Raw genomic sequence first — 24,205 nt, forward strand, 5'->3', positions numbered from 1 at the left:
TAGCGCCCTGGTCACGCCCCCCACATTTTTAGGTGCTGGCCACAACCCCTATTATTGTGCATACTAGGCCCTTGATGATTTTCAGCTCCAGGCCCATTTAGACCTTAATCTGGCACTGGTCTGACTCACCATATAGATAGGAAATTGTGACACCCAGACTCACCAGAAAAGTGGAAAGCAGTGTCATCGGCTTCACCAGATAGCCAGCCTGTCTGACACATCAGATAGGTGGAAAGCTATCCTTTTCACCAGAATGGGAAAGCAGTGCTGTCTGACTCACCAGATAGATGAGAAGCCTTGCCATTAGCCTCACCATTTAGGTGGGAAGTGAAGCCGTGCTGCCATCTTCACTATATAGACGGGAGCCATGCCATCAGAATCAATAAAGATACAGTATTCCACACATTTAGACCCACAATATAGGGAGAAGGCTATTAGTCAAACTCACCAGAAAGGTGGTGTCACCATGCTGTCAGACTCACCAGATAGACTGAAAGCCATACTATAAAGATGCCCATACACTGAGCCAATTTGGGACGATGAATCAGGCCGTCCAATCAGCCCAAATCGGGGCAGTTTGATGCACCCTCAGGTATGATGCGCGATCCCTTGTACATCGAACCTGAGTCGGTGGTCAGACCTGCCGGCCATCTGATCACCCGATCTGGGAACTTCCTCCTGGCAGCAAGCTGGGCGGGGAGCAGGGATGCATGCGATCCATCACAACAAATTGAAATGGATCAGGGGCGGATTGGGAATTCAAACCAGCCCGGGAAATATCTTGAAGCAGCCTTTATGTGGTGGCAAATGAACTGTTGCGCGCCGATTTTTTTTTTTGGGGGGGGGGGGGGTGGCCTATCAATACGGGGGCGTGGTCTATTTAAACAAGGTCACGCCCCATTTTTGCTTCTGTGGGGGCATGGCTAGTGGCTCTCTGAGGTGCCAGCTATGTCCCCAGCCCCTCAGGCTGCAGAATAGGCGCATGCGCACAGCATCTATTCTGCAGCCTGTGAGGCTGGGGAGATAGAGACAGGGGGAGTGACAGGGGGTCTCCCAACATTATGACACATGCTATGATCCAAAATTCACAAAATGCCACACAGAATGAGTTAAAAAAAATAACATTATGCAGCACCCTATGAGACAAAAATCACATTATGCCAAACAGTATGAGCTAAAGTTCACATTATGCAATGGAATAAGAAGACACAAGGTGAGAGGGGGTTAGTGCAGAGTGAGAGGGGTTGGTGATGAAGGGTGAGAAGGGGGTGACGAGGGGTGAGTAGAGTGGCAGGGTGGAAGAGGATGCAGGGAGGGAGGGGGGACGCAGGGTGGTGTAGAATGCTGGGAGAGGAGATGCAGGGTGGCTTAGGATGTAGGGAGGGAGGACGTACGCAGGGTGGCACAGGACGCAGAGTGTGAGGGGGGCATGGTGGCACAGGATGCAGGGTAGGAGGGGGAAAGCAGAGTGGCAGAGAATGCAGGGAGGGGAGTCGCAAAGTGGTGGAGGATGCAGGGAGGGAAGACGCAGAGTGGTGTAGGTTTCATGGTGGCAGAGGATATAGGGAGGGGAGATGCAGGATGTGGAGTGACAGAGGGGAGATGCAGAGATGCAGAGTGACCCAGAATGTGGGGTGGTGGAAGATTCAGGTAGGGAGGGGGGAAGCAGGATGGCGGAGGAAGCAGGGTGGTAGGGGGTATGCAGGGTGGATGCTTCAAAATGATCTTGCAATTCTAGATGAGTGGGCAAAAAAATGGAAGATGAGGTTCAATGTAGATAAATGTAAGGTTATGCACCTTGGGAGACACAACCAGTGTGCAAGTTATAACCTTAGCGGAGAGGAACTGGGTAATTCCATACTTGAAAAGGATCTAGGAGTCCAAATAGACAGCAAACTAGGATGTAGTGCCCATTGTAATGTAGCTACAAAAAAGGCTAACAAAATTCTGGCATGTATTAAGAGGGGAATGGAAACTAGGGACTCGAGGGTAATTATGCCACTATATAAAGCATTGGTGAGACCTCACCTAGAGTACGGAGTACAGTTCTGGGCCCCACACTATAAAAAGGACATCATAGAATTAGAAAAAGTCCAAAGGCGAGCAACAAAGCTTATTAGGGGAATGGAGAATTTAAGCTACGTGGAGAGATTAAGCAATTTGGGACTATTTACATTAGAAAAGAGACGTTTAAGGGGGGACATGCTCAACATGTATAAGTATATCAAGGGCCAATATAAGGAACTGTCACGCACCCTCTTTTCTACTAGAAAGGAATCTAGGACACAAGGGCATGAGTATAGATTAGAAGAAAAAAGATTTCATTCAGCTAGTAGAAAGAATTTCTTTACGGTCAGAACAGTCAAACTCTGGAACTCTCTTCCCAGAGAGGTGGTAACGGCTGGCTCATTAAATGCGTTCAAGGCAAAGTTGGACAAACATTTACTGGAGAAAAACATCCATGGGTACAAATAAGAAATATAAATTGTCTGTAAAATACCAGAACCTACCAAATCAGCAATGGATATCTATACCAGGTTGAACTAGATGGACGCAAGTCTTTTTTCAGCCTTACCTACTATGTAACTATGTATATATATATATATATATATATATATATATATATATATATTTCACCGAGGCCACAAATTAATAATTATGCCAGTGCCATAATCCCTGTTTAATTACCCTCCTCCTGTGGTCACTGTCACCGACTGCTGTGCTGTTTAAACAGAAGTGGTGCAGCATGCTGTGCTGGCTGCCCTGCTCTTGCCATCGGATCCAGCCCAGCGCACGAAACAATCCTGTGTGCTGCTGCTGCTGGGATCCTCATGTGGGCAGTGCAGGCAGGTGGCAGCCATCCTTTCTCCGGACCGCGGCCATTTTAACTTTGGAACATCTTGAGGCTGCACGGAGATGCTGTTAGAAAGGGTGGGCAACCGTTTCTACACTAAAATGTGCCGGCCAATCCGCCGCTAGTATGCAATTCCATCCACCAGTGGGATCACTGGTGTGGATGGGCCGCATACAGTATGTATATATATATGTTTAATGCCATAAGGCAGCCATGTTCTTTGACCCACTCAGGAGAGTGCCAGGCTGAACCAAAGCTATAGCTATATATATATAGAAGCAACCTTGAAGAAGGGGTTCTTGTGGCCCCGAAACGTCGTTTTTTTTACATTAAAAGTTTGATTACTTTTTACAAATCCTGTGGAGTGCCGCTGCTTGCTTGGACCTTCTGCTACATTATTGATCCAGGGGGCAGCCAGGTTGTTGTTCGCAAGTAAGGAGAGTGCCGGTCTGACCAGCATCTATATATATTTATATATATACACACACATCAGTTTGTTTGCTGGCACTCTGTGGTCACGATTCCAACTAGGCTGGGTGCACTTTAAAGTAATTCATACAGTCTTACATAAAAAAGGCACTCCAGACGTTTTTTAAAAAGGAAAATCTTTTTTTCAATAGTGGATATCACCAAATACATGTATTTTCGGGGTCAGCGCCCCTTCCTCAGGGTACAATCCACAACAGAATAAGCAACAGTGTAACAAACCTCCTCTCCCACCACCCCGTGCTAAATACCTTAGGTTGCCTCCAATCCTCCTCAGCCGCCCGGAGCCGGTACCTCCGTTGCCAGAAACCCGATAGCTGAACTTACGGTAACTGCGGTATCCCTGTACAGGCATCTACCACATATGTGCTCAGAGCAGGAGCATCATACATACGTTCCACCTGACTACATCGCGTTCCACCGGAGTTCACAAGATTCTTAAGCTTCACTGCGGCAACGCTGTCCGGCATCTAATTGGCTAGAGGGAGGATAGGCACCTAGGGACATACAATAGCAAACAACATTAAAAAACAACATTAGAACAATAACCAAAACATACAGTTATAGATATACCATAAAAAATACCAACAAGAGCACATAGTTAGGAGCACAAACTGTACAGGAAAACTCACTAAACAAGGCTGTTCCAGTTTATTTTTTCATTAAGCCCCATGGGATTAATAGCTTTAAGTCTTAGGATCCATTGGGATTCCCTAAGCAACATAGTCCTAGCTCTATCACCTCTACGCACATATATATATATAATATATATATATATATATATATTACACTTGTGCCAACCACACACAGTCATCATACATTATTGTTGTAGTAGCCTCAGGCTGACCTGTCAAATATGTGGCTGGCCACGGCCATGTCTGATGTGGGCAAAGTGCTGAGGCTGCAGCCGCTAATCGCTGAGATTGCGGTCAGGCGGGCCGTTGCCCATCCAGAGAGGAAGGCGGACGCTTAATGTCATTTATGGGCCGGCCCACCAGCAAATAACCCAGTTTCCCGCTAGGGCCAATCCGCTCCTGCCTAAGTAAGTGGAGAAAGCTATGTTAACATGGTTTAGAGAAATCTAAGGGATGCAGAAACCACATATGTGTGCAGTTGTTGACTGTGCACCGGTGTGGGATTATTATGGGCTGGACTATACCATGGGCGATGCATGTGAAGTACCTGGGCATTTGGGAATGAAAAAAGGTGGAAGGCAATAAATTGGACTATAGAAGAGATTATAAAAAAAACATTATTTATTACTTATTACCAGTTTCTAATATAGCGCACACATATTCCGCAGCGCTGTACAGAGAATATTTGTACAGTCACATCAGTCCCTGCCCCAGTGGAGTTTACAATCTATATTCCCTACCACATGTACACGCACACAGAAATTCTAGGGTTAATTTCAACGCTTACACATTTTTATCAAGAACAGTATACTGTTCTTGATAAAAACGTATAAGCGTTGAAACGTTGAACTTTAAGACATTGTCTACCTGACTCATACTCACCCCAGTGCAGCTAATTACCCTGAGGCACCTCCCCTAATCCAAGCACAGACCAATCATCTGCCGAATTAAATTCAAACAAACATATTGGTTTAGTGCAATTTGAACACCTACCATAAGCGCACCCTTCAGCTCTATCAATAAGCAGGAAGCTGTCACCCGGCATTGGTAGTCTGTGTGGTAGCTGGGGTGCGTTCCATTGAGCCAGAAGCGCCCACTGTTAATTTCCGCACAGTTTAAACTATGCGTGTCACCATCCCGGTACTGAGGCTACTAGGAACGTCCGCTGCCGCGGTCCGGCTGTCATTATGCGTTCCAAGCTAAATGTGGCTTTATTATATCACGCAGTCAGCTTTTATATTCTGCGTCCAGGGGGCTAATTCAATATTACAATTAAATATAAAAAATATTGTAATCTAATTAAATTGAGAAATAATGTGGTCGCTCAGACTCCCATTTTGCGATCCACATCTATCACTGCGTCCCACCTCTACCACAACACTATAGGGGGGATTCAGCAGAGACATTTAAGCAGTTTAATTGGGGCAGTTTTCAATATGCAATATATCAAATAGTTTTAACTACCAATTTGTATAATCTATATATAAATGTATGTGTGTATGTGTGTGTGTGTGTGTGTGTGTGTATGTATGTGTGTATATATATATATATATATATATATATATATATATATATATATATATATATATATATATATATATATATATATATAGTGCTTCACTGAGGCCACACATTATTTCTAACATTGCCATGTGTAATTACCCTTTTCCCCCCTGACCATCACCTGCTGGCTGTCGACATGTTCTGCATGCTGCATGTAGCATTTGCTGGCCTGGCTGCCAGCTCCTTCCGCCGCCTCCGCCGCCGCCCATCAGATCCAGCTCAGCGGCGCGATGCAGTCCTGCGCGCTGCTGCTGCTGCTGGGATGGATCACGTGGGCAGCGCCAGCCCAGCCATCCTAGAATCCAAGCCGCGGGAGCGCTGCGTGCGCTCGCGCATGCGCACCAGCCCTCCCGCGGCCATTTTGACTTTGGGAAAGCTCGAGGCCGGCCGCGGCCATCTTCATTTAAGGCACAGTGCCGCGGCCCAGCCCAGGGATAGAGGATAGGCGGCCCCTTCTACCATTAAAAGTGCCGGCCCACCGGGAAACAGCCCGGTTTCCCGGTGGGCCAATCCGCCCCTGAAATGGATTGCATGTGTCACTGCCGCCTGGGAGCTCGCGGGTATCAGATGGCCATACACTACTCTGAGTCAGACTCACCAGATAGGTGGGAAGCTTTGCTGTCATAACTCTCATTATAAATAGCTGTAGCACTTCCGATATATTCTCTGTAACGAACAGGCAGATGTTTGTATGCTAAAGATCATATCTTTTGATACATGCTCAATATTTGCAGTGCTGATAACAGTGACAATACATGGACGATGGTGTACTCTTTTTGGGGGTATTTGTCCTTGGAGATAAGGTAATATAGTTGGACATCATGAAATGATGGTGCTGAGAATAATATACCAACATTAATTAACAAAAGCAAACTTCTAAACAGTAAATAAAGTTCTAAATAGGATAAGTCCAATATTATCCAGATGTAAGCATTATAACAATACGCTGGCATACTGAATAAAAAAACAGATGTCTGAAGGCGATACATTGTTGGTTTCTGAGTGCAGTAGAGATCGAACACAGTGGTGTATATCTATCTATCTATCTATCTGTGAGTCTCCGAAACACTGCCATCTGCTGGCAGAGTTAAACTACATCTCTTTCTCACACATGTACAAACACAGAAGGTAGCAGACCAGCTTTCAAAGCTTTTGCTTTGAGCGGGCTTACTAGTAGTCTATAATCACATTATATCACATTCTAATCACAGAAGTGAGTCACCCAAAGTATTGGATATTACTCTTAAAATCTAAGAAAGTCCATGAAATTCTGACATCATTCACATTACTGGAATTAACTAAGTGTCCTGAATATTTATTAATGAGTTCTATATAAAATTACATAGAGATTCTATTCGCGCGCGTGTGTGTGTGTTTATCTATTTATTTTGTATGTATTATCGGTACTGTATATTTGTTTTGTACTCACTGAACTGTCTGCTATTATGTGTACTGAATTGCAGCAGCCAATCTGTCTGCCCTTACACACTCAGTGCTCAGTACTGTATGTATATGCAACACTTAAGTGTGTGTAATACTGTACATTACACTTGCTCACAGCATTTCAAACAGGAAAAATCCTTTCTATAGAAACTAGAGACCTGCAATAAAACTAATCAGGACAAAGTGATGACAAGCAGAGTATGGGACAAACAGCACAGCCTGACTGTAAGTGAGGTCCCTGGGTGTCACTGATGCTACTTTACAAAGTCACAGCACAGTGCTCTCATCCAGCACAATAACTTCCCGGGACCGCACAGCACCAGGGGGACCCCTCTGCTGGGCTCACAACACCTCATGCCTACCATCTGTGTGTTACAGGGATGCAGCGCTCTCTGGTCAGAGAAGTGCCCAGCCAAATACTGTGTCACTTACCCTAGAGATGGTCAGAGGAGTGCTGAAGTCCTTTCCCCCTACTAGCCTAAATCCCCAGGGAGAGGGGCCACTGAGAGTGACTGTCTGGGCCATGGTGTGCTGCAGGTATCCCAGCTGCTGCTGCAGAACTCTGTGCAGTGTGACTACTCCCGGCACCACTGATCACGCAGTACCGGACTGTGCTCTGCAGCGCAGCCTCCTGCCCAAGGTCCTGCTGCACATCCCAGCGACGTCACGAGGCGGGGCCCAACTCTGCCGTTACTAGGTAACGTGTTCAGCGGGTTCACTTCGGGCGCTCACTGAGTGCTCACTTACCTCTCATTCAGCTGCAGCATGCAGGGGCACTTCTCACTAGGGCAACTATAAAGGGATACAAACAAAGGATAGATGTATGCTATGCAACATACAGTGCATAAAATCTCTCACATACACAGTGCATCATGGGATTCTCTCCTCAGCGTGTTGCTCTTGCTCAGATTAAGGCAGAATCAAAGCATCACTGCCAGTGATCAATATCCCCTTATCTTAAACTTTTAGGGGGAAATTTACGAAGATGGGAGTTCTATTTAACATGGGATGTTGCTATGAGCAACCAATCAGAATCTACTTCTTATTTATTAAGCACCTTCTAGAAGATAATAGATAGTAGCTGATTGGTTGCCCATAGCAACATCCCATGTGAAATAGAACTCCCATCTTAGTAAATTTTCCCCTTAAAGTTAAGATAATAAAATTGCCTGGATCAATATTAGTTAGAAGTGGAGCTGTGCTGATTATCAATACATTAAAACAGTATATTTCCAAGAAAACCAATATCCAGGAACACATACCTAGAACGTGTCTGTCACTAGAACTTAGGGATACGGTAAAGATGAACCTGCTTTCTGTAACTATTAATACAGCAACTAATCTGTTTTAAGTTTGCGAAAACAAGGGCTCTGGAGTTTCCAGCCTTATTGTCTTGCTTTTATCCATCTCTTGCTTGTGGGCCGAATTCGATATCCTTGCCAATTGTTGGGGTTTGCGCATGCGTGAATATGTGCGGGCAGTGAACTGACGCAGGGGACATCCAGTGTTTTATGGTCGAGCCCATAGAAAAGCTGGATGTACCCCTGCAACCTATGCCTGCTAGGGGCAGAGGGCTGATGTCACATGAATTGGGCCATCTCTGACCAGAATAAAAGTAAGTCTAGTCTGACTCTTTTTGTGAATGGAAGAAAATAATTTGATGGTGAGCAACCATCAAATTATTTTTCCGCTATGTGGCCACATGCGAGCAATCCGCTCGCATGCTAATGAGGGGATTCCGGGGCAGTAGGGGCAGGCATTCGGCAGGGCGGCATTTACCTACTCGCTAGACTGCAAATATACACTACCCAGTAAACGGGTCTGAATCAGGCTCTTATAGGGTTACCACCTTTGTGTTGTGAGATTCCCGGACAGTGGCCTGCCCCCTGGACCCACCCACTGACCAGCCCACAGCCCTGCCCCTTGACCCACCTTACATTGTTGCTGTTTTTATACTTTGCTTCATTTTTATTCCTGATTTTGCATACCATGATACCCATTACGTTATACCACACACCACGATACCCATTACACGTTACGCCACACACCAAGATACCCATTACAGGTTACGCCACACACTACAATGCCTATTACACGTTACGCCACACACTGCAATGCCCATTATGCCACACACCATGATGCCCATGACACATTATGCCACACACCCTGATGCCCATGACAGGTTACACCACACACCGCGATGCCCATGACAGGTTACGCCACACACCGCGATGCCCATGACAGGTTACGCCACACACCGTGATGCCCATGACAGGTTACGTCACACACCGCGATGCCAATGACAGGTTACGTCGCACAGCGCGATGCCAATGACAGGTTACGTCGCACAGCGCGATGCCAATGACCGGTTACTGCACACACCGCGATGCCCATTATAGGTTATGCCACACACTGCAATGCCCATTACAGGTTACACCCCGCACCGTGATACCCATTAAACATTATACCAGGGCTTTTTTTTTTTTTATCTAGGAGCCATAAAAACTAAAAATACGGACAGTGCACACCGTTATGCCACACACCGTAATGCCCATTACATATAATAACACACACACACTGTAATGCCTATTACATATAATACCACATGCCATAATTACATATTATGTCACATAAGTGCCGCTCAGTGGCGTAGCTTGGTTTGGGGCGCCCCCCCCTCCGTTAATGGGGGGTGCCCCCCCCATTGCCGCAGGCTTACCTGTCTGCGCGTCCCGGCTCCCCTCCTGGCTTCAATTAATTCTATGCAGACGGACCAAGATAAAATGGCCGCCCCCATACCGCAGACAGTTTCAGAGAACTGTCTGCTTTATGGGGCGGCCATTTTATCGTGGTCCGTCTCCATAGAATTGATTGAAGCCAGGAGGGGAGCCGGGACGCGAAGACAGGTAAGCCTGCGGGGGATGGGGGGCGGGGGCATTACTATAGCACCACAGCCCCCGGCGCCCCTACATGCACAGCACACACACACCCCCCGCGCAACCGTGGGGGCTGTGGTGCTATAGTTACGCCACTGGTGCCGCTTACCATGCTCATTGCTACAGGTTTCTTGCTCGATGCCAGGGGGTTTCTTACTCGATGCCAGGGGTTGCATGCTAAATGCCAGGTGTTGCATACTTGATGACAGTGGTTGCCAGGACAGCAAAAGCAGCAGAGAGGGTTCCTGTTTAGGGCAGGATTGGAGCCTAGGGACTGCTAGAGCTGGGGGGCAGCCACAGGCGGAGGCAGCACTTGACTGCAGTGTACAGTGGTGGGGCTGGGGTGGGCCGCGGAGGGCACCTCAGTCAAGCAGACACTGACGGGGGTCCCCCCCACTGACTGGGGCCTGCTGTGGATGGAGTTACATTATGCACAGGCACACATAGCTCACAGCACATCGCCATCCTCGGCTCTCACATAGACTGTCCCACCCCTAGTCGAGCCAGCCTGCAGTGCTTCTCAACCTCTGTCATCACTGTGACCTGCCGGGTCCTGGTGTGTTCCCGTTCCCGGACATTTTATAGACTGGGAACACCACCCATCCGGAATCCGGACACCCGATTTTACTACCGGACTGTCCGGAGTAATCCCGGACAGGTGGTAACCCTAGGCTCTTAGTCCTGACCTTGGCAAGCATCTCCTCTGTCAATGCCTTGTTGTCCTGTAACAGGGCTGTTGTTGTTTTGTGACTAGATTTATAATGCATGTGGTATAAATCTAGTCCGGTGATAGCGGCAAGCGGGACCACGCATTGCCATCGCCGGAGGGGGGGGGGGGGGGGGGCGATGGTAATGTGCAGTCCCACTCGCGGATCTAGTCCGATCAAATAGGTGAAAATCACTCCGTGTTTACTAGGCCCCATAACCTAGAACTTAAAATATCCAATGGTTGTGACATGTGCAGCCTAATGCCGAGTACATACTGATTCTCCGATCTATCAGATGATTGGTAGGTCTATAAACACTTACTGCGCCCAATGGGGGTATTCAAATGTTTACTTTTGGGCATAATTTTTTTCCCACCTTTTTAATACATGCATCTGATGTCTTTGGATGTCATGGTCGGGTGTGCTATTCAAATGTTTTTTCTTTAGACGTCTAATCTGTTGTAGTTGTTTTAATTATCACTCCGATTTATTCCCCTTTTTTAATCTCACGCCCATTTATTCCTCTCTTTTTATCTACCTAAGAAAACGGTTCTGGGACAGTGGGTCAACAGTTTCTAGGCCAACCACCAGTTGTCAACAGTGACTAGGTTGACACCTATAAATGGTCGACATACCCTAGGTCGACATTGACAGAAGGTTGACGCGTAATGTCGTAACAAAATTACGACATTGGCATGGTCGACGCGATTTTTTCACAATTTTGGTGTCTACAGATGGAGCCCTCCTCATTAAACCTGTTAATTGGATTAAGTGAGTAATAGGATTACTATGCTAATCCCCTACTGTATTGTTCTATAATACATACACCTCTGGTGTGCAGCCTATCGGCCCTACGGTTTGAACCTGGAGCCAGGCCTGTGGCCATTCTCCATGGATGAATTTGCTAACCTATGCTGGTCCTCCCCATTTACATTACCTATTCACAGACTACCACTGTACAGTCACTTAAATTACCCCCCAGCCCCCTCTATCCCCCCACCTAGAATGCAGTGCCCCTGCAACAACTCACTGGAATGATGAACTGTACACACCTGAGTGTGCACCCCTTTATTTGCACCATTGATCTGCTTGCTGCCTAGGGCACCAATACCATATATTATAGGTTCTGGTACCATTTTTGCAGCACCAGCTGAACATCTGATTAAGGGCCAGAGTTCTTTCCAAAGGGAATACATCCTCCACCTAAATGATTTCGGGAGTCCATTTATTAACATTAGTTTTACTACAATATTTTGAAAAAGGGTGTTTTCACACCCTTTTATATTATTTTAGTATCACCTGAATGCATTAACCCTTTTATTATTATTATTATAATTTTATTTATAAGGCGCCACAAGTGTTTCGCAGCGCCGTACAAAGGAACAATACAGGGAGACAAAACTTGGCATAACATTGAATAAATAACAAAAATACAGTACAAATAAAGAGCACCACAGTTCAATACACATTACAGCTTAAATGTAAGTAGTGAGGACCCAATCAACATACAACTAGAGGCTTGAGGCCAATGATGGAGATGAGTATGAAGATGGTCACTGAGTGTTGGAGTAAAGGAGAGCTGTGAGTGAAATGTGAAGAGAAGTGGGCTTTGACAACAGGAGGGAAGAGGGCCCTACTCGGAGGAGCTTACAATCTAGTAGGAAGGGGAGACAGACAGATTACAAGAGGTGCAAGCGTGGGGGTGGTGGTTAGATAGCAGGATGTAAACAGGCAAGGGGTCGGAGAACCAGCTGGTTTATGCAGTGGAAGGGTACGCTTTGATGAATAGGTGAGTTTTCAGTGCCCGTTTGAAGCCCTTTGAGTGCCAACATCTCTGCGAGGGATGTGTAAAATATCGGCTAAAACTGCGTCACTCACATTTGTTATATAAATTTAAATAAAAAATGTGTGTAAAAAAGATATTTCCTATATAAGGTAAACATTACAGGTCATTATGATGAATTAAAATATTGCTTGGCAATTTTCACACCTATTTTGACAAATTCACTTACCACTCAGAGGGATAAAGGGCCTTTGGAGCAGTTTTCACGAAAAACTGCTCCGAACCCTTTAATTTACATTTTATTAGTAACCAGATTCCATTTCCTGTACTTAAAATGGGAAATACGATCTGGTTAAAAAAATAAAAAAAATTGAAAAAACATGCAGTGAGTCCTGTGATCAGAGTTATGCTGCCCATACATATGTGGGATATTGCATACAATCCTTCGATTTCGACCACATCTGGCCAAGAAATCAAATTGTCAGATTGTATGCATTTTTAAGGGGACATTCGACGCGATGCGTGGGCACGCCGGTCGAATGTCGGGTCTCAAGATCTTATGTGCTGCACATAATATCTATCGAATCACAGGAGCAATCGCATGTGGTTTTTAACCACATGCGATGCTCGAATGCGATCCACAGGTGGGGGGCGGAGGGAACGCTTTTTCATCGGCGTGGGGATGGGGAGAGGGGGCCGGAGGGACCGCTGGCGCGTGGGAGACGACGGGCAGAGGGCGGCGTTATGAAGCACTAGCAGGTGGCGGGGGTCTGTCAGCGGTGATGGCAGAAGTGTTTAAAACACTGGGCAGCCCTCTGATTGACTGAGCTATCTCAGCCAATCAAAGGGCTGCCCAGTGTTTAAACAATTCTGCCGTCACCACTGTCTGACCCCCACCGCAGTGCTAGCGCTTCTTGCGCTACATAACGCCGCCCTCTGCCCGCCCTCTTCCAGCACCTGATGTGGCATGCGACATTGGATGCTGCAAAGGGGACACTTTAGCACCCCAAGATGCAATCGGGTTCGATGGACATCGCACTGCGATTGCACATATGTATGGGCAGCATTTTCTCAGCAGAGGATTTTTTGCAGGAAGACTTTGGCAAGCATGTGGAAGGACTGGTACTACTGTGGTTATTATGTATAAGTATTGCTACTACTGTGGACCTTATGTGTGTAAGCGACACACTATAATGAGCATTATGTGTGCAAGTGACATCACTATGGTGGTTATGCATGTAAGCGACATCACTATGGTGGGCATTATGCGTGGAGCATTTGCATTTCCAAGCAAATGGTCAACTGTCATTTGCTCTCATCCATAACAAGGTTTTTGTTCCAGCCAGAAGGATCTGAAGATAAATCTGTAGGTGTATGGCCACCTTTAGATTTGGGTGGGGGGTGTACTTCAAACTGATATCTATATTGCAGTGTAAAAATAAAGCAGCCAGTATTTACCCTGCACAGAAACAATAAAACACCCAAATCTAACTCTCTCTGCACGTTACATCAGCTCAACCTGCAGTGCACATGGTTTTCTCTATTAGGGAGTGATTGTGCCTTTCTGAGTGAATCAGAATAACCCCCTATGTGTAAGTAGAACTACTGTGTAGCGTAATGTGAATAAGGGGCATTACTATGTGGTGTAATAGGAATCAGGGGCACCATGTGCGATGTAATGTAAATAAGAATGTGCTACTTTGTGGCATAATTTGAAATGGAGGTTCTATTGAGTGGCCAAGTCCCCTTTTTTTTTTTGTTCCTTCGGCACACACTATACTATTGTAAATTATGGGAGGGCACAAATGTATAGTTTGCAGGGGAGGGGCTCCAAAAACCCTAGCACCAGCCCTTCACCACCAGCTTTAGCTGGCGAATCACAGGGTTCACTTGTAAATTGTGGCTTCTGCACATGTTTTTCTGCCCCATGTCAGATAAAAGCAGTGCAGGGATTTATTTATTGATTTATTTATTAACAGTTTCTTATATAGCGCATACACATTCCGCAGCGCTTTACAGAGGGTATTTGAACATTCACATTGGTCTGTAGGTACACATTGTTGGGTTGAAAGTGTCTAGGTCGACAGTCAAATGTTCAATAAAACTCACATCGACCTTTTCCACATCAACCTATTGCTTGTGTCAACCTTTGACCACGTTGACTTAATGCATGTCAACCTTTTCCATGTGTCGACCTTTTGAATGTGAACCAATATTGGTCCACTATTTAACTGTCGACCTATACACTCTCGACCTAATGACTGCCTCCCTTACTCTGTGAGCCACAGTGCAAAGCGGCAGCTAACTTTACTGCACTGTGGGTCACAAAGGGGGTTATTCTAGTTCATTCTTTCTGACAAAATCCTTCTTAGATGGACAAAACCATGTGCACTGCGGGTGGGGCAGATGTAACTTGTGCAGATAGAATTAGATTTGGGTGGGGTTTTTCTTCAAAGTGAGATCTATATTGCAGTGTAAAATCATGCAGTCAGTATTTTCCTTGCACAGAAACAAAAAAACTCACCCAAATCTAATTCTCTCTGCACATGTTACATCTGCCCCCCTGCAGTGCACATGGTTTTGTCCATCTAAGAATGATTTTGTCAGAAAGAATGAACTAGAATAAACCCCAAAAGGAGGAAGCCCCGAAGACCAGCAGCCTTGCGGGGGGGACATCACGATAGGGAGGGGGTGCTTGGTGGTGGTATTGGCCATGTTGGCACTGATGGCACATGCGCAGCACAGTATTGGACTATTTTATCTGAAAAAGTCTCTGATAGTGTTGTGGAGACCCAGCACAGGGACAGGGGTTTCGGACGGGGTCCCGACAGTCGGGTTCCCGACAGGCATTCACCCGACAGGCATTCACCCGATGTCGGGATCCCGACTGTCAAAACACAGACAGCCGGGTTCCTGACGGCCGTCGGCTATTTTCCCTTGTGGGGGTCCATGAATAGAATACAGTAGGTGGCGAGCGCAGTCGGGATCCCAACGTCGGGTCCGGCCAGTCGGGATCCCAACGTCGGGATAATGACTGTCGGGATCCCGACTGTCGGACCCCTATACCACACCTCAGGGACAGAGCTTTGTCACATCCCCCCTGGAAGCAAGCATGTAAATTCTGCCTGGGCAACAAGCATGTAATCCCACATGGCAACTAGAATGAAACCCTTGACAAGAAGCATGTAACCTATATCAACGAGCATGTATCCCCTGGCATTGAGAAATATAATATATGTTTAATGGGCATTATGGTGTGTCATTATGTATAATTGGCATTACAGTGTGCTGCATTAGGTGTAATGGGCATAACGGTGTGTGGCATTAAGTGTAATGGGCATAACGGTGTGTAGCATTAAGCGCACTGTCCCCATTTCTGTATGTGTGTGGGGGGAATGATTTATTTTGAAGCCCATATACATAAAAAAGTAACCTTCTATTTACTTTGCATTGATGCCCAGTAGGCAGGGATAGACAAGCCAAGTAGGCAGTGATAGAAATGCCCCTCCAATGGTGCACCCGCTAATAAAAAGGTCTGCGGATGCCTATGGATGCAATGCTATCTGGTACAAAACGTACGGAGCACATCGGCACCTTGAGGTACATACTGTAGTATCTTTCAGATAATCTCTGAATATTGGGGGGCATTATACTTTCCATGGAACATATGGTGCATAAACCATGACTGTTCTGCCTTAGTATATACAGTACATTGCTCAGAGATAGTAATGAAGAATGTAAATCCCTCAGAAGGGATGGTAATGTCTGGGGGTACCTGGGTGATTTAGGGAGCAGTAAAATCCTTCTATTCACATGTATGAGAGGTTGCCAAGACAGCCCCAAAACATGCTTTCATCATCAATCTTTTAGGCCAACAAAGCATTTTATTGCCTCTTCACCATGGAACATCTTCTTTTCAGAACAGAACTTTTACTTAGAACAAGACCAGCTTACCCTAATTATAATACACAAAAACAGTGTCTGCTTCATGGGGGGTTTCCATATGTCAGACTGGCCTGCTACAAGTGTTTAGCTGTCTAAATAAAAAATAAAGTATATCTTGGATACTGCTGCATTTCGAAAACTAATGCTCCAGACATACAATAATCACAATAGGGACCCAATTTAGCAATCTTGGAAAAAAGGGCCAAAGGGGGAGATTCTCTAAGCTAAAAATGCAGTAAAAGTTTTTTTACCGCATTTTGATATGCTCTAAGCATCCCCCGCCGGGTTATCGCGACGGGGGCATCGCCAGAAAAATCTGGCAATGCCTCATAGAAGCCTATGGGCTTCTAATGCGACCTTCGCCACCCCACACCGCCCCCCCCCCCCCCCCTCATCTGTGACCTCCTCCTCCCTGCACTGTAATCCTCTTCTGTGTGCAGGGAGGAGAGCTAGCCCTCCGCCGCAGCACCAGCGCCGGGTAAGGGAGGGAGGGGAGAGCCGCAGGGACCCCATGGGACCCGCTGACTCTCACCGCAAAGGACAGCTCTTGACGCAAGAGCTGTCCTTTGCCATAATTATCACATATGTTACAGCATATGCGACAATTATGTCGGCGATGAGCGGCGAAGGGGGGTGGAGCTGGGCTGCAAATGTTTAAACATCTCGCCCAAAACGAGCAATAACGTTTGTGATATGGATTAGGGTCTATGGAGCTTAATAAGGGATTGGGAAAATCCCTTACAATTAAAAACCCTTAATGCATTTTGTAGAGGTAGATGCATGTTTATTTGTGTAACGTCTACTACTGTGCATATACAGATTTTGTAGCACCTTACATTATTTATCTATTTATTTAATTACAGTTTTTTATATAGCGCAGCAGATTCCATTGCGCTTTACAATAGTAGACAGTGATAAAAAAAACTGGGTAACAACAGACAGACTTGGGGCAGTATTCAATGAGAAAAATTCTCTGTGTTTTATGGCGAGTTTGTGCTTTTCTCGCGTTGGACGGAGACTTTTGCTCTCAAAAAGCGAGCAACTCTATTCAACGTGCACTTCTCGCTGTCTTTCTAAGTGATTTTCGCTGCGTCTCTCCGTGTAGCAATTCTCCATCTTTTCATGGAGAAGTGGAATATGAACTTTTACAATAAAAGGTTTTTTGTTTTAATTTTGGTGTAAAAAAATCAGGAATTTTAATCTATGAAAGGGCATGCTATTTTTATTCATGTGCTTATAGCACATGAATATATATTTAATTTAAAAAAAAATATATATATATATATTTTTACACAGAGCAGCCAGCTGGGGGCCGGGAGCCGAGAGCCGCTCATTAGATATTCATATATTCACTGCCCCTGATCATTACATATGCACGATCGGGTGCAGTGAATACCCGGCCCCCTGTTGGCTCTCCCGGGGGGGGGGCAGCCTGTGCTGCCTGGCTCCGGGGGAGCCCACCTCCCCCACACATACGTTCTGGGGCAGGCAGGGAGACTTCCATCTCCCTGCCTGCCGCCATCCTCAGGCTCCCTGCAGCGTCACCTCATACGCTGGATTGGCTGAGACTCGCCGCAAACATGGAGAATCTACGCAAAAACACGGCGAGTGCATGGCGAGCGAAAAAAAACGCTCGCCATGCACAGAGAATATTTTCATTGAATACTGCCCTCGGAGGTAGGAGAGCCTTGCTGCAAGGTTACAATCTATAGGAATATAGGAGGGAAACACAAGGACAGGCACCAGTAATAGCATAGCAGTCCCACCAAGTTGTAAGTCCAGAAGGAAAGCTATAAAATACATAAGTGCCTCAGAGTAGAACTAAACTATGATAAGCTTGCCTGAAGAGGTGAATTTTCAGGGAACGCTTGAAAGTTTGGAGGCTAGTGGAGAGACCTATTGTGCGTGGAAGGGCATTCCATAGGATGGGAGCAGCCTGATGAAAGTCCTGTAATAGTGAAGGGTGTGGTATGTTTCTCTGACAGTCGGGATCCTGACAGTCATTATCCCGATGTCGGGATCCCGACTGCCCGGACTCAGACAGCGTGGCCAGTGCAACAAAGCCCCTTGTGGGCACGGTGGCTCGCTACGTGAGCCACCTATTCTATTCTCCCTCTATGGGGGTCATGGACCCCCACGAGGGAAAATATTCGACGGCCGTCGGTGTTTTAACAGTTGGGATCCCGACGCCGGGTTAATGACTGTCGGGGTCCTGACTGTCGGGACTCCGTCCAGCACCCATAGTGAATGGGAGCTAGTGATCCATGCAGAAGAGAGACACAGATCTTACGCAGAGCGTAGTGGTCAAGATTGGAGATATCTTGTGATAAGTAAAGAGATATATGCTGGTGCAGTATGGTTAATAGCTTTATATGTGAGTAGAAGTGTTTTATATTGCATACGGTAAGATACAGCCAACCAATGGATGTACTGGCAGAGCTGATCAGCAGACGATGAGAGTCTTGAAGATCAGCCTAGCAGCAGCATTTAAAATTGATTGCAGTGGAGAGAGTCTTTTAGATCTTTGCACACTAAAACAGGGAAGGGAACCGGTGCAAGCAAGAGTAACTGTAACTGTGACACAGGTATACCTTTAACATACCTTTGACTCATTTCAAAATACCAATCTCTGATGCAGGGCCGTAATTGGGGTGGTGCCACCACACAGGTCACCTCATGTTCCACAGAACCTGTCAATTTTCAGTTTTAATCAAGCTCATTTGCAACTTCCTACTAGGGATGGCCATCGGTGCAGACGCCATTGATGGTTGCCATCGGTGGCCATTCTGCACCCAGCCATCGATAGTGGCAAACTATTTGGTGGATGACCATTGATAGTTTTAGCTATCGATGATCATCCATTATATTTTGACTAAATGGCACGTGTGCCAATCAGAACTCAGGGGCAGAACTTGCCCCGTGATCCCGGCACCTTGAGAAAAAAAAAAGGAAACATAATTTCTACTTTGCTATCGATGTAGGGAAACTATCTGGTACTCCCACATCGATGGCAAAAGTATTTGACATCGGCCACAAACCATCAATGATTTTAAATCATCAATGGTCGATGGCCCTCCCTACTTCCTACTCTTTAATAACCATCATCAAATGGCTGCATCCTGCTCCCCTTTACACCCCGAAGCACCTTCTGTCACTCATTCTTTCCTTTAAGGCACACAAATACCATCATACTTTCCATTCATGAGCCAATAACTCCATGAGTAACTGCAATATGGAAGGTCAATCGGGTATGACAGTATTTTGAAATGTGACTGAAGGTCCCATAACTTGTGGGTGGTTGGCCCAGGAGCAAAATATAATTTGGGCCCCCTCCTCCACTCCAACCCTAGATCAAGATATCCTACACAGCAGTGGGAGACAGGGAGAGACAGAGGGTGACAGTGAATAATAGGGGTGTAAGAAGGGCAGGGGGAACCATTATATGGCATGTAGAGACATATGTGACAGCATAAGGCAATGGGTGGCAGAGGTTGACAGTAGAAGGCAGGGAAGCAGGGGGTGATGCAGTGCCAGATTAAGGTCTAAGTGGGCCTGGAGCTGAAAATGATCAAGGGCCTATTACCGTGTTTCCCCAATTATAAGACACGGTCTTATTTATTTTTTCTTGAACAAAAAACATCATAGGTCTTATTTTCGTATTAGGGCTTATTTTAATGAACATTGACAGCAAATGTAAAAAAACATGCCCCCAGTCCTCCTTAATAAACATGCCCCTAGTCCTCCTTAATAAACATGCCCCCAGTCCTCCTTGATATAGGTAGATGTAGGCACCGAAAGGGGCTTTACCTCACTTGGTACGGCTGGAATCGGTCCCACTAGTCTCCTCCTATACGGTCTGGAGTCTTCTCGTACTATAGGATGGGTACACAAATCAATCGACACACTTTCTCAATTGATGCTTTATTCTGGGCCTGCAACTAGGGGCGCCAGCTGGTTTTTGTACCTTGGAATGGGGTGAACACCACGTAACAGTAATAAACAATATCAAAGTGCAAACATCATTTGGAATACAAACAGGACAGTAGTTCTAGGACAGTAACGGCCATTATTTACGATTATCACTAACACAGCAATAGTTAGACTTTATATTAACCGCTACCTATCGCAGCACACATGTCATGAAATATTACTTTGCACCACCTAAGCCTATGTACCCGGATACTATGGTTAGCTAAGACCGGTCAGTCCTCAACAAGAACCTATGCATAGGATTTAATTCTGTCTATGGGTCCCTGTACTTTTATCCTTTGGCCACCGGGTGGCAATGTTGGTCCAGCAACCTTTTCCTTGGATTTGTAAAGTGGAGTGACAAAGTATGGGGGTTAACCTTTAGGTCAGGGGTAAAGTACCTGTGGCACGGTGCCAGCTCCCGCTGGGTATGGGCGGACATTCACCAGTGTAGCCCGACGGGATTGCTAGTGTGGGCGCCAGGCGTTGCCACACTCCGCTACACTGCGCCCCGGCTGCTGTTGGGTCCTCTGACTGGGCTGCAATTACTGCTGGGCTCTGCAGTTCTCCCCGCTGCGCTCCTTTCTCCCTCTGGTACGATACTGGCACCTGGTGGGGGGGTCTGCTGGTGGTCTGGTGCGGCTCTCAATGGGTCTCTGCTGGTGGCCTGGTGCTACTGGTGGCCTGGGCTGCTGGTGGCCTGGGACACTCTCTCTGGGGCCTCTGCTGGTGGCCTGGGCTGCTGGTGGCCTGGGCCTCTCTCAAGGGGCCTCTGTTGCTGGCCTGGGCTGCTGGCGGCCTGGGCCTCTCTGCTGTTGGGACAGCACACTCCTGTGTGTTGTCCTGTCCACTGTGGATGTCTAGGGTGCAGGGGTCGGGCGCCTCCAGGCTGCTCCCGGCGTGTCTCTGGGGTCAGGGGGTCAGCGGGGGTCACTGGGCTTCCCGGCGCCGCGCCACAAATCCCCGGCATGTGCAGGAGGTCAGCGGGGGTCGCGCGCTTTCAAGCGCCGCGTCACTTGTCCCCGGCATGTGCAGGAGGTCAGCGGGGTTCAGCGGGCTTCCCGGTGCCGCGCCACAGGTCCCCGGCGTATGCAAAAGGTCAGCGGGGTCGCGCGCTTTCAAGCGCCGCGTCACTGGTCCCCGCGTGTGTGGCTGGAGGTCGGCGGGGGTCACTCACGTCCCGGCCGTCCCTCCGCTCCGTCTCTCCCCGGCTCACGCTGCCGGTGCTCGTCACACTTCGTCCCCACATGAGACCAGCCCTTCACTCGCTTCCTCCTTCCTCCTTGCTCGCTGCTCCTTCTTCCGCCCCTTCCTCCTCCTGTCAGTCACGTAGTGCTGCACAGGGAATTAACCCCACACGCGCTGGAGGGGACAGCTGGGCCTCTCGTTAACCCCTTCCTCCTCTGGGGCTTACATCCGCCCATACTTTTTCGTGGTCGTGTCCTCACGCCACGTTAGTGAAGAAACAAGTTTGACTCATTCAAAGTTCCGAATAAGTAAAGTCTCTTTCTCACACAAGGATATAACATCACAACAACTGTAAATTAAGAGCGGCATCATAAATAACAGTAGATCATATTTATATACAATAATGACAGGCCCTTAGGGCTTGGGAATTTATTGTTAGTAACAGGCTGGTAGCGTACCCTTAGGACTTTGGGAGGACCGCCTCACCGGTAACGCTGGCGCTTCTTCTGGCGCTGGGGTCACGTAGTCCTCTACAGGTTCTGTGGTCGGTACAGCCGGGACGGACGGTATGCTCCACCCTACGTTCAACAGGTCGGCGGGGGTCACTCACGTCCCGGCCGTCCCTCCGCTCCGTCTCTCCCCGGCTCACGCTGCCGGTGCTCGTCACACTTCGCCCCCACGTGAGACCAGCCCTTCACTCGCTTCCTCCTTCCTCCCTGCTCCTTCTTCCGCCCCTTCCTCCTCCTGTCAGTCACGTAGCGCTGCACAGGGAATTAACCCCACATGCGCTGGAGGGGACAGCTGGGCCTCTCGTTAACCCCTTCCTCCTCTGGGGCTTACATAAACATACCCCAGTACTCCTTAATAAACATGCCCCCAGTCCTCCATTATACCGGTAAACATGCCCCCAGTCCTCCTTAAGGTAATAAACATGCCCCCAGTCCTCCGTGATAAAGGTAAACATACCCCAGAACTCCTTTAAGTCACAATGATGTCTGGCTCTTCTTTGCTGTGCCACAGGTCCGTGCTGCAGCCGTGTGATGTGCGCAGTGACGTCACGCGCCGCACTGAAATGCATCCCTGGGACCGGGAATAGAAGCGGCTTCAGAAGAAGCCTGTGCTTTACCTACACAGCAGAGGTGAGGGGGGTTAGGGGTGGTGAGTGGGAGATCAGGGGGGTTTAGCAGGGGTAGAATCTATTGTCTGAACGCCAGATAATGAAATTTTACTAGGGCTTATTTTCGGGGTAGGGCTTATTTTGGACCAGTATCCAAAATCAAGGGTAGGGCTTATTTTCGGGGTAAGTCTTATTATCGGGGAAACACGGTATGCGCTATAATAGGGGTTGTGGCCAGCACCTAATAATGTGGGGGGCATGACCAGTTACTTTCAACTAATTATATATATATATATATATATATATATATATATATATATATATATATATATATAGACTGGCTGGTGTCCGGCAACTCCTCCGCTGACAGGGGCAGCTGTAATATTTGCCCAGGTGCCCGTGCTGAGGGCGAGTTTTCACCCACGAATACAAACAAGCAGAAATGCACGTCACTCCGGGTCTGGTGTCAAAAACATGTCCTGAAGACGGGCCCAGCCCGAAACGGCGTTGACATTGCGCAGTAAAATTCTGTTTTTGACACCAGACCCGGAGTGACGTGCATTTCTGCTTGTTTATATATATATATATATATGTATAGCATAAGATCGCACTCCATCCAACTCAAAATCGACTCCTAGGGTGACATCCAGAACACAAAAAGAGTCCATGTATATAGCAAAAAAAGGACGCACTCTCCAGTTTTTTGTAAATGCAATTAAAAAGCTGTGTATTTAGTACTCCAAAAACATCATGGATAAAGATATACTCAACATTTCTGTCCATTATGGACCTTCATCAGGAGTTCAGCATCTCATACATCCAACCAAATAGGATCCTGCTGCTTGGCCCATGCTGTGCTCTATTTGGTTGGATGTACAGTATGAGATGCTGAACTCCTGATGAAGGTCCATAATGGACAGAAACGTTGAGTATATCTTTATCCATGATGTTTTTGGAGTACTTAATACACAGCTTTTTAATTGCATTTACAAAAAACTGCAGAGTGCGTCCTTTTTTTCTATATACTGTGTATATATATATATATATATATATATATATATATATATATATATATATATATATATATATATATATATATATATATTACAAATTCCGACACTCACAGGATGCAGGGATGCTGGGAGATATATTACCACCCACAGGACGCCGATGTCCTAAGATACTTGCGGGGTGAGGCTGCATTCCAGTCATAAAAAAATTACTGAAAGCCAAAACTTGGTAGACAATATTATAGCACCTTTTATGTGGTCACCTAAGTTTACCACACCATATACCCCTTATACAAATCATGCAACACAATAATAACCCCCTTATACTGTACTTGCCTCTTATACATTATGCCACATGGAATGAGCCCAAATTCACACTGTCTTAGGGGGAGATTCTCTAAAGAAAAATGCGGTAAAAACCCCATTATCAGGGTTTTACCGCCTATGGACTTCTTCCACTACCTGCCGCTGCCCCACACCGTCCCCGGCCGCTCTGCACCGACCCCCCCTCCCTCTGTGCTTCCCGGACCTGTGACCTCCTCCTCCCTGCACTGTAATCCTCTTCTGGGTGC

The 24,205-nt window shown here is 46.8% G+C and overlaps 1 protein-coding gene and 1 long non-coding RNA gene across 4 annotated transcripts in view; both read right to left on the reverse strand.

The window, feature by feature from the left end:
- The window catches only part of PDLIM4 (PDZ and LIM domain 4), a 255,444-nt gene extending 247,823 nt beyond the window's left edge, over positions 1-7,621 (reverse strand). Inside the window, exons 1-2 of one of the 3 annotated variants that reach the window (XM_083181836.1) lie at positions 5,660-5,793; positions 3,592-3,837 (exon numbers count right to left, since the gene is read on the reverse strand). Coding sequence is in view for 2 of the 3 variants with exons in the window: in XM_083181834.1 (XP_083037960.1) it covers positions 7,414-7,506 (93 nt within the window). In the remaining variant the exon portion in view is untranslated. Of the gene's footprint in view, positions 1-3,591; positions 3,838-5,659; positions 5,809-7,413 lie in introns of those variants that run through there. The other 2 variants (XM_083181834.1, XM_083181835.1) reach the window with 2 other exon arrangements.
- Positions 7,622-7,728: 107 nt separating this feature from the next.
- LOC146074094 (uncharacterized) overlaps positions 7,729-24,205 on the reverse strand; it is a 153,433-nt gene continuing 136,956 nt past the window's right edge. Inside the window, exon 3 of the long non-coding RNA XR_014473361.1 lies at positions 7,729-7,773. This is a non-coding gene — a long non-coding RNA (uncharacterized LOC146074094). The remainder of the gene's footprint in view (positions 7,774-24,205) is intronic.

The sequence above is a fragment of the Crinia signifera genome, chromosome 4 (genome assembly GCF_055691185.1).
Source record: "Crinia signifera chromosome 4, ASM5569118v1, whole genome shotgun sequence".
NCBI classification, from domain to species: Eukaryota; Metazoa; Chordata; class Amphibia; order Anura; family Myobatrachidae; genus Crinia; species Crinia signifera.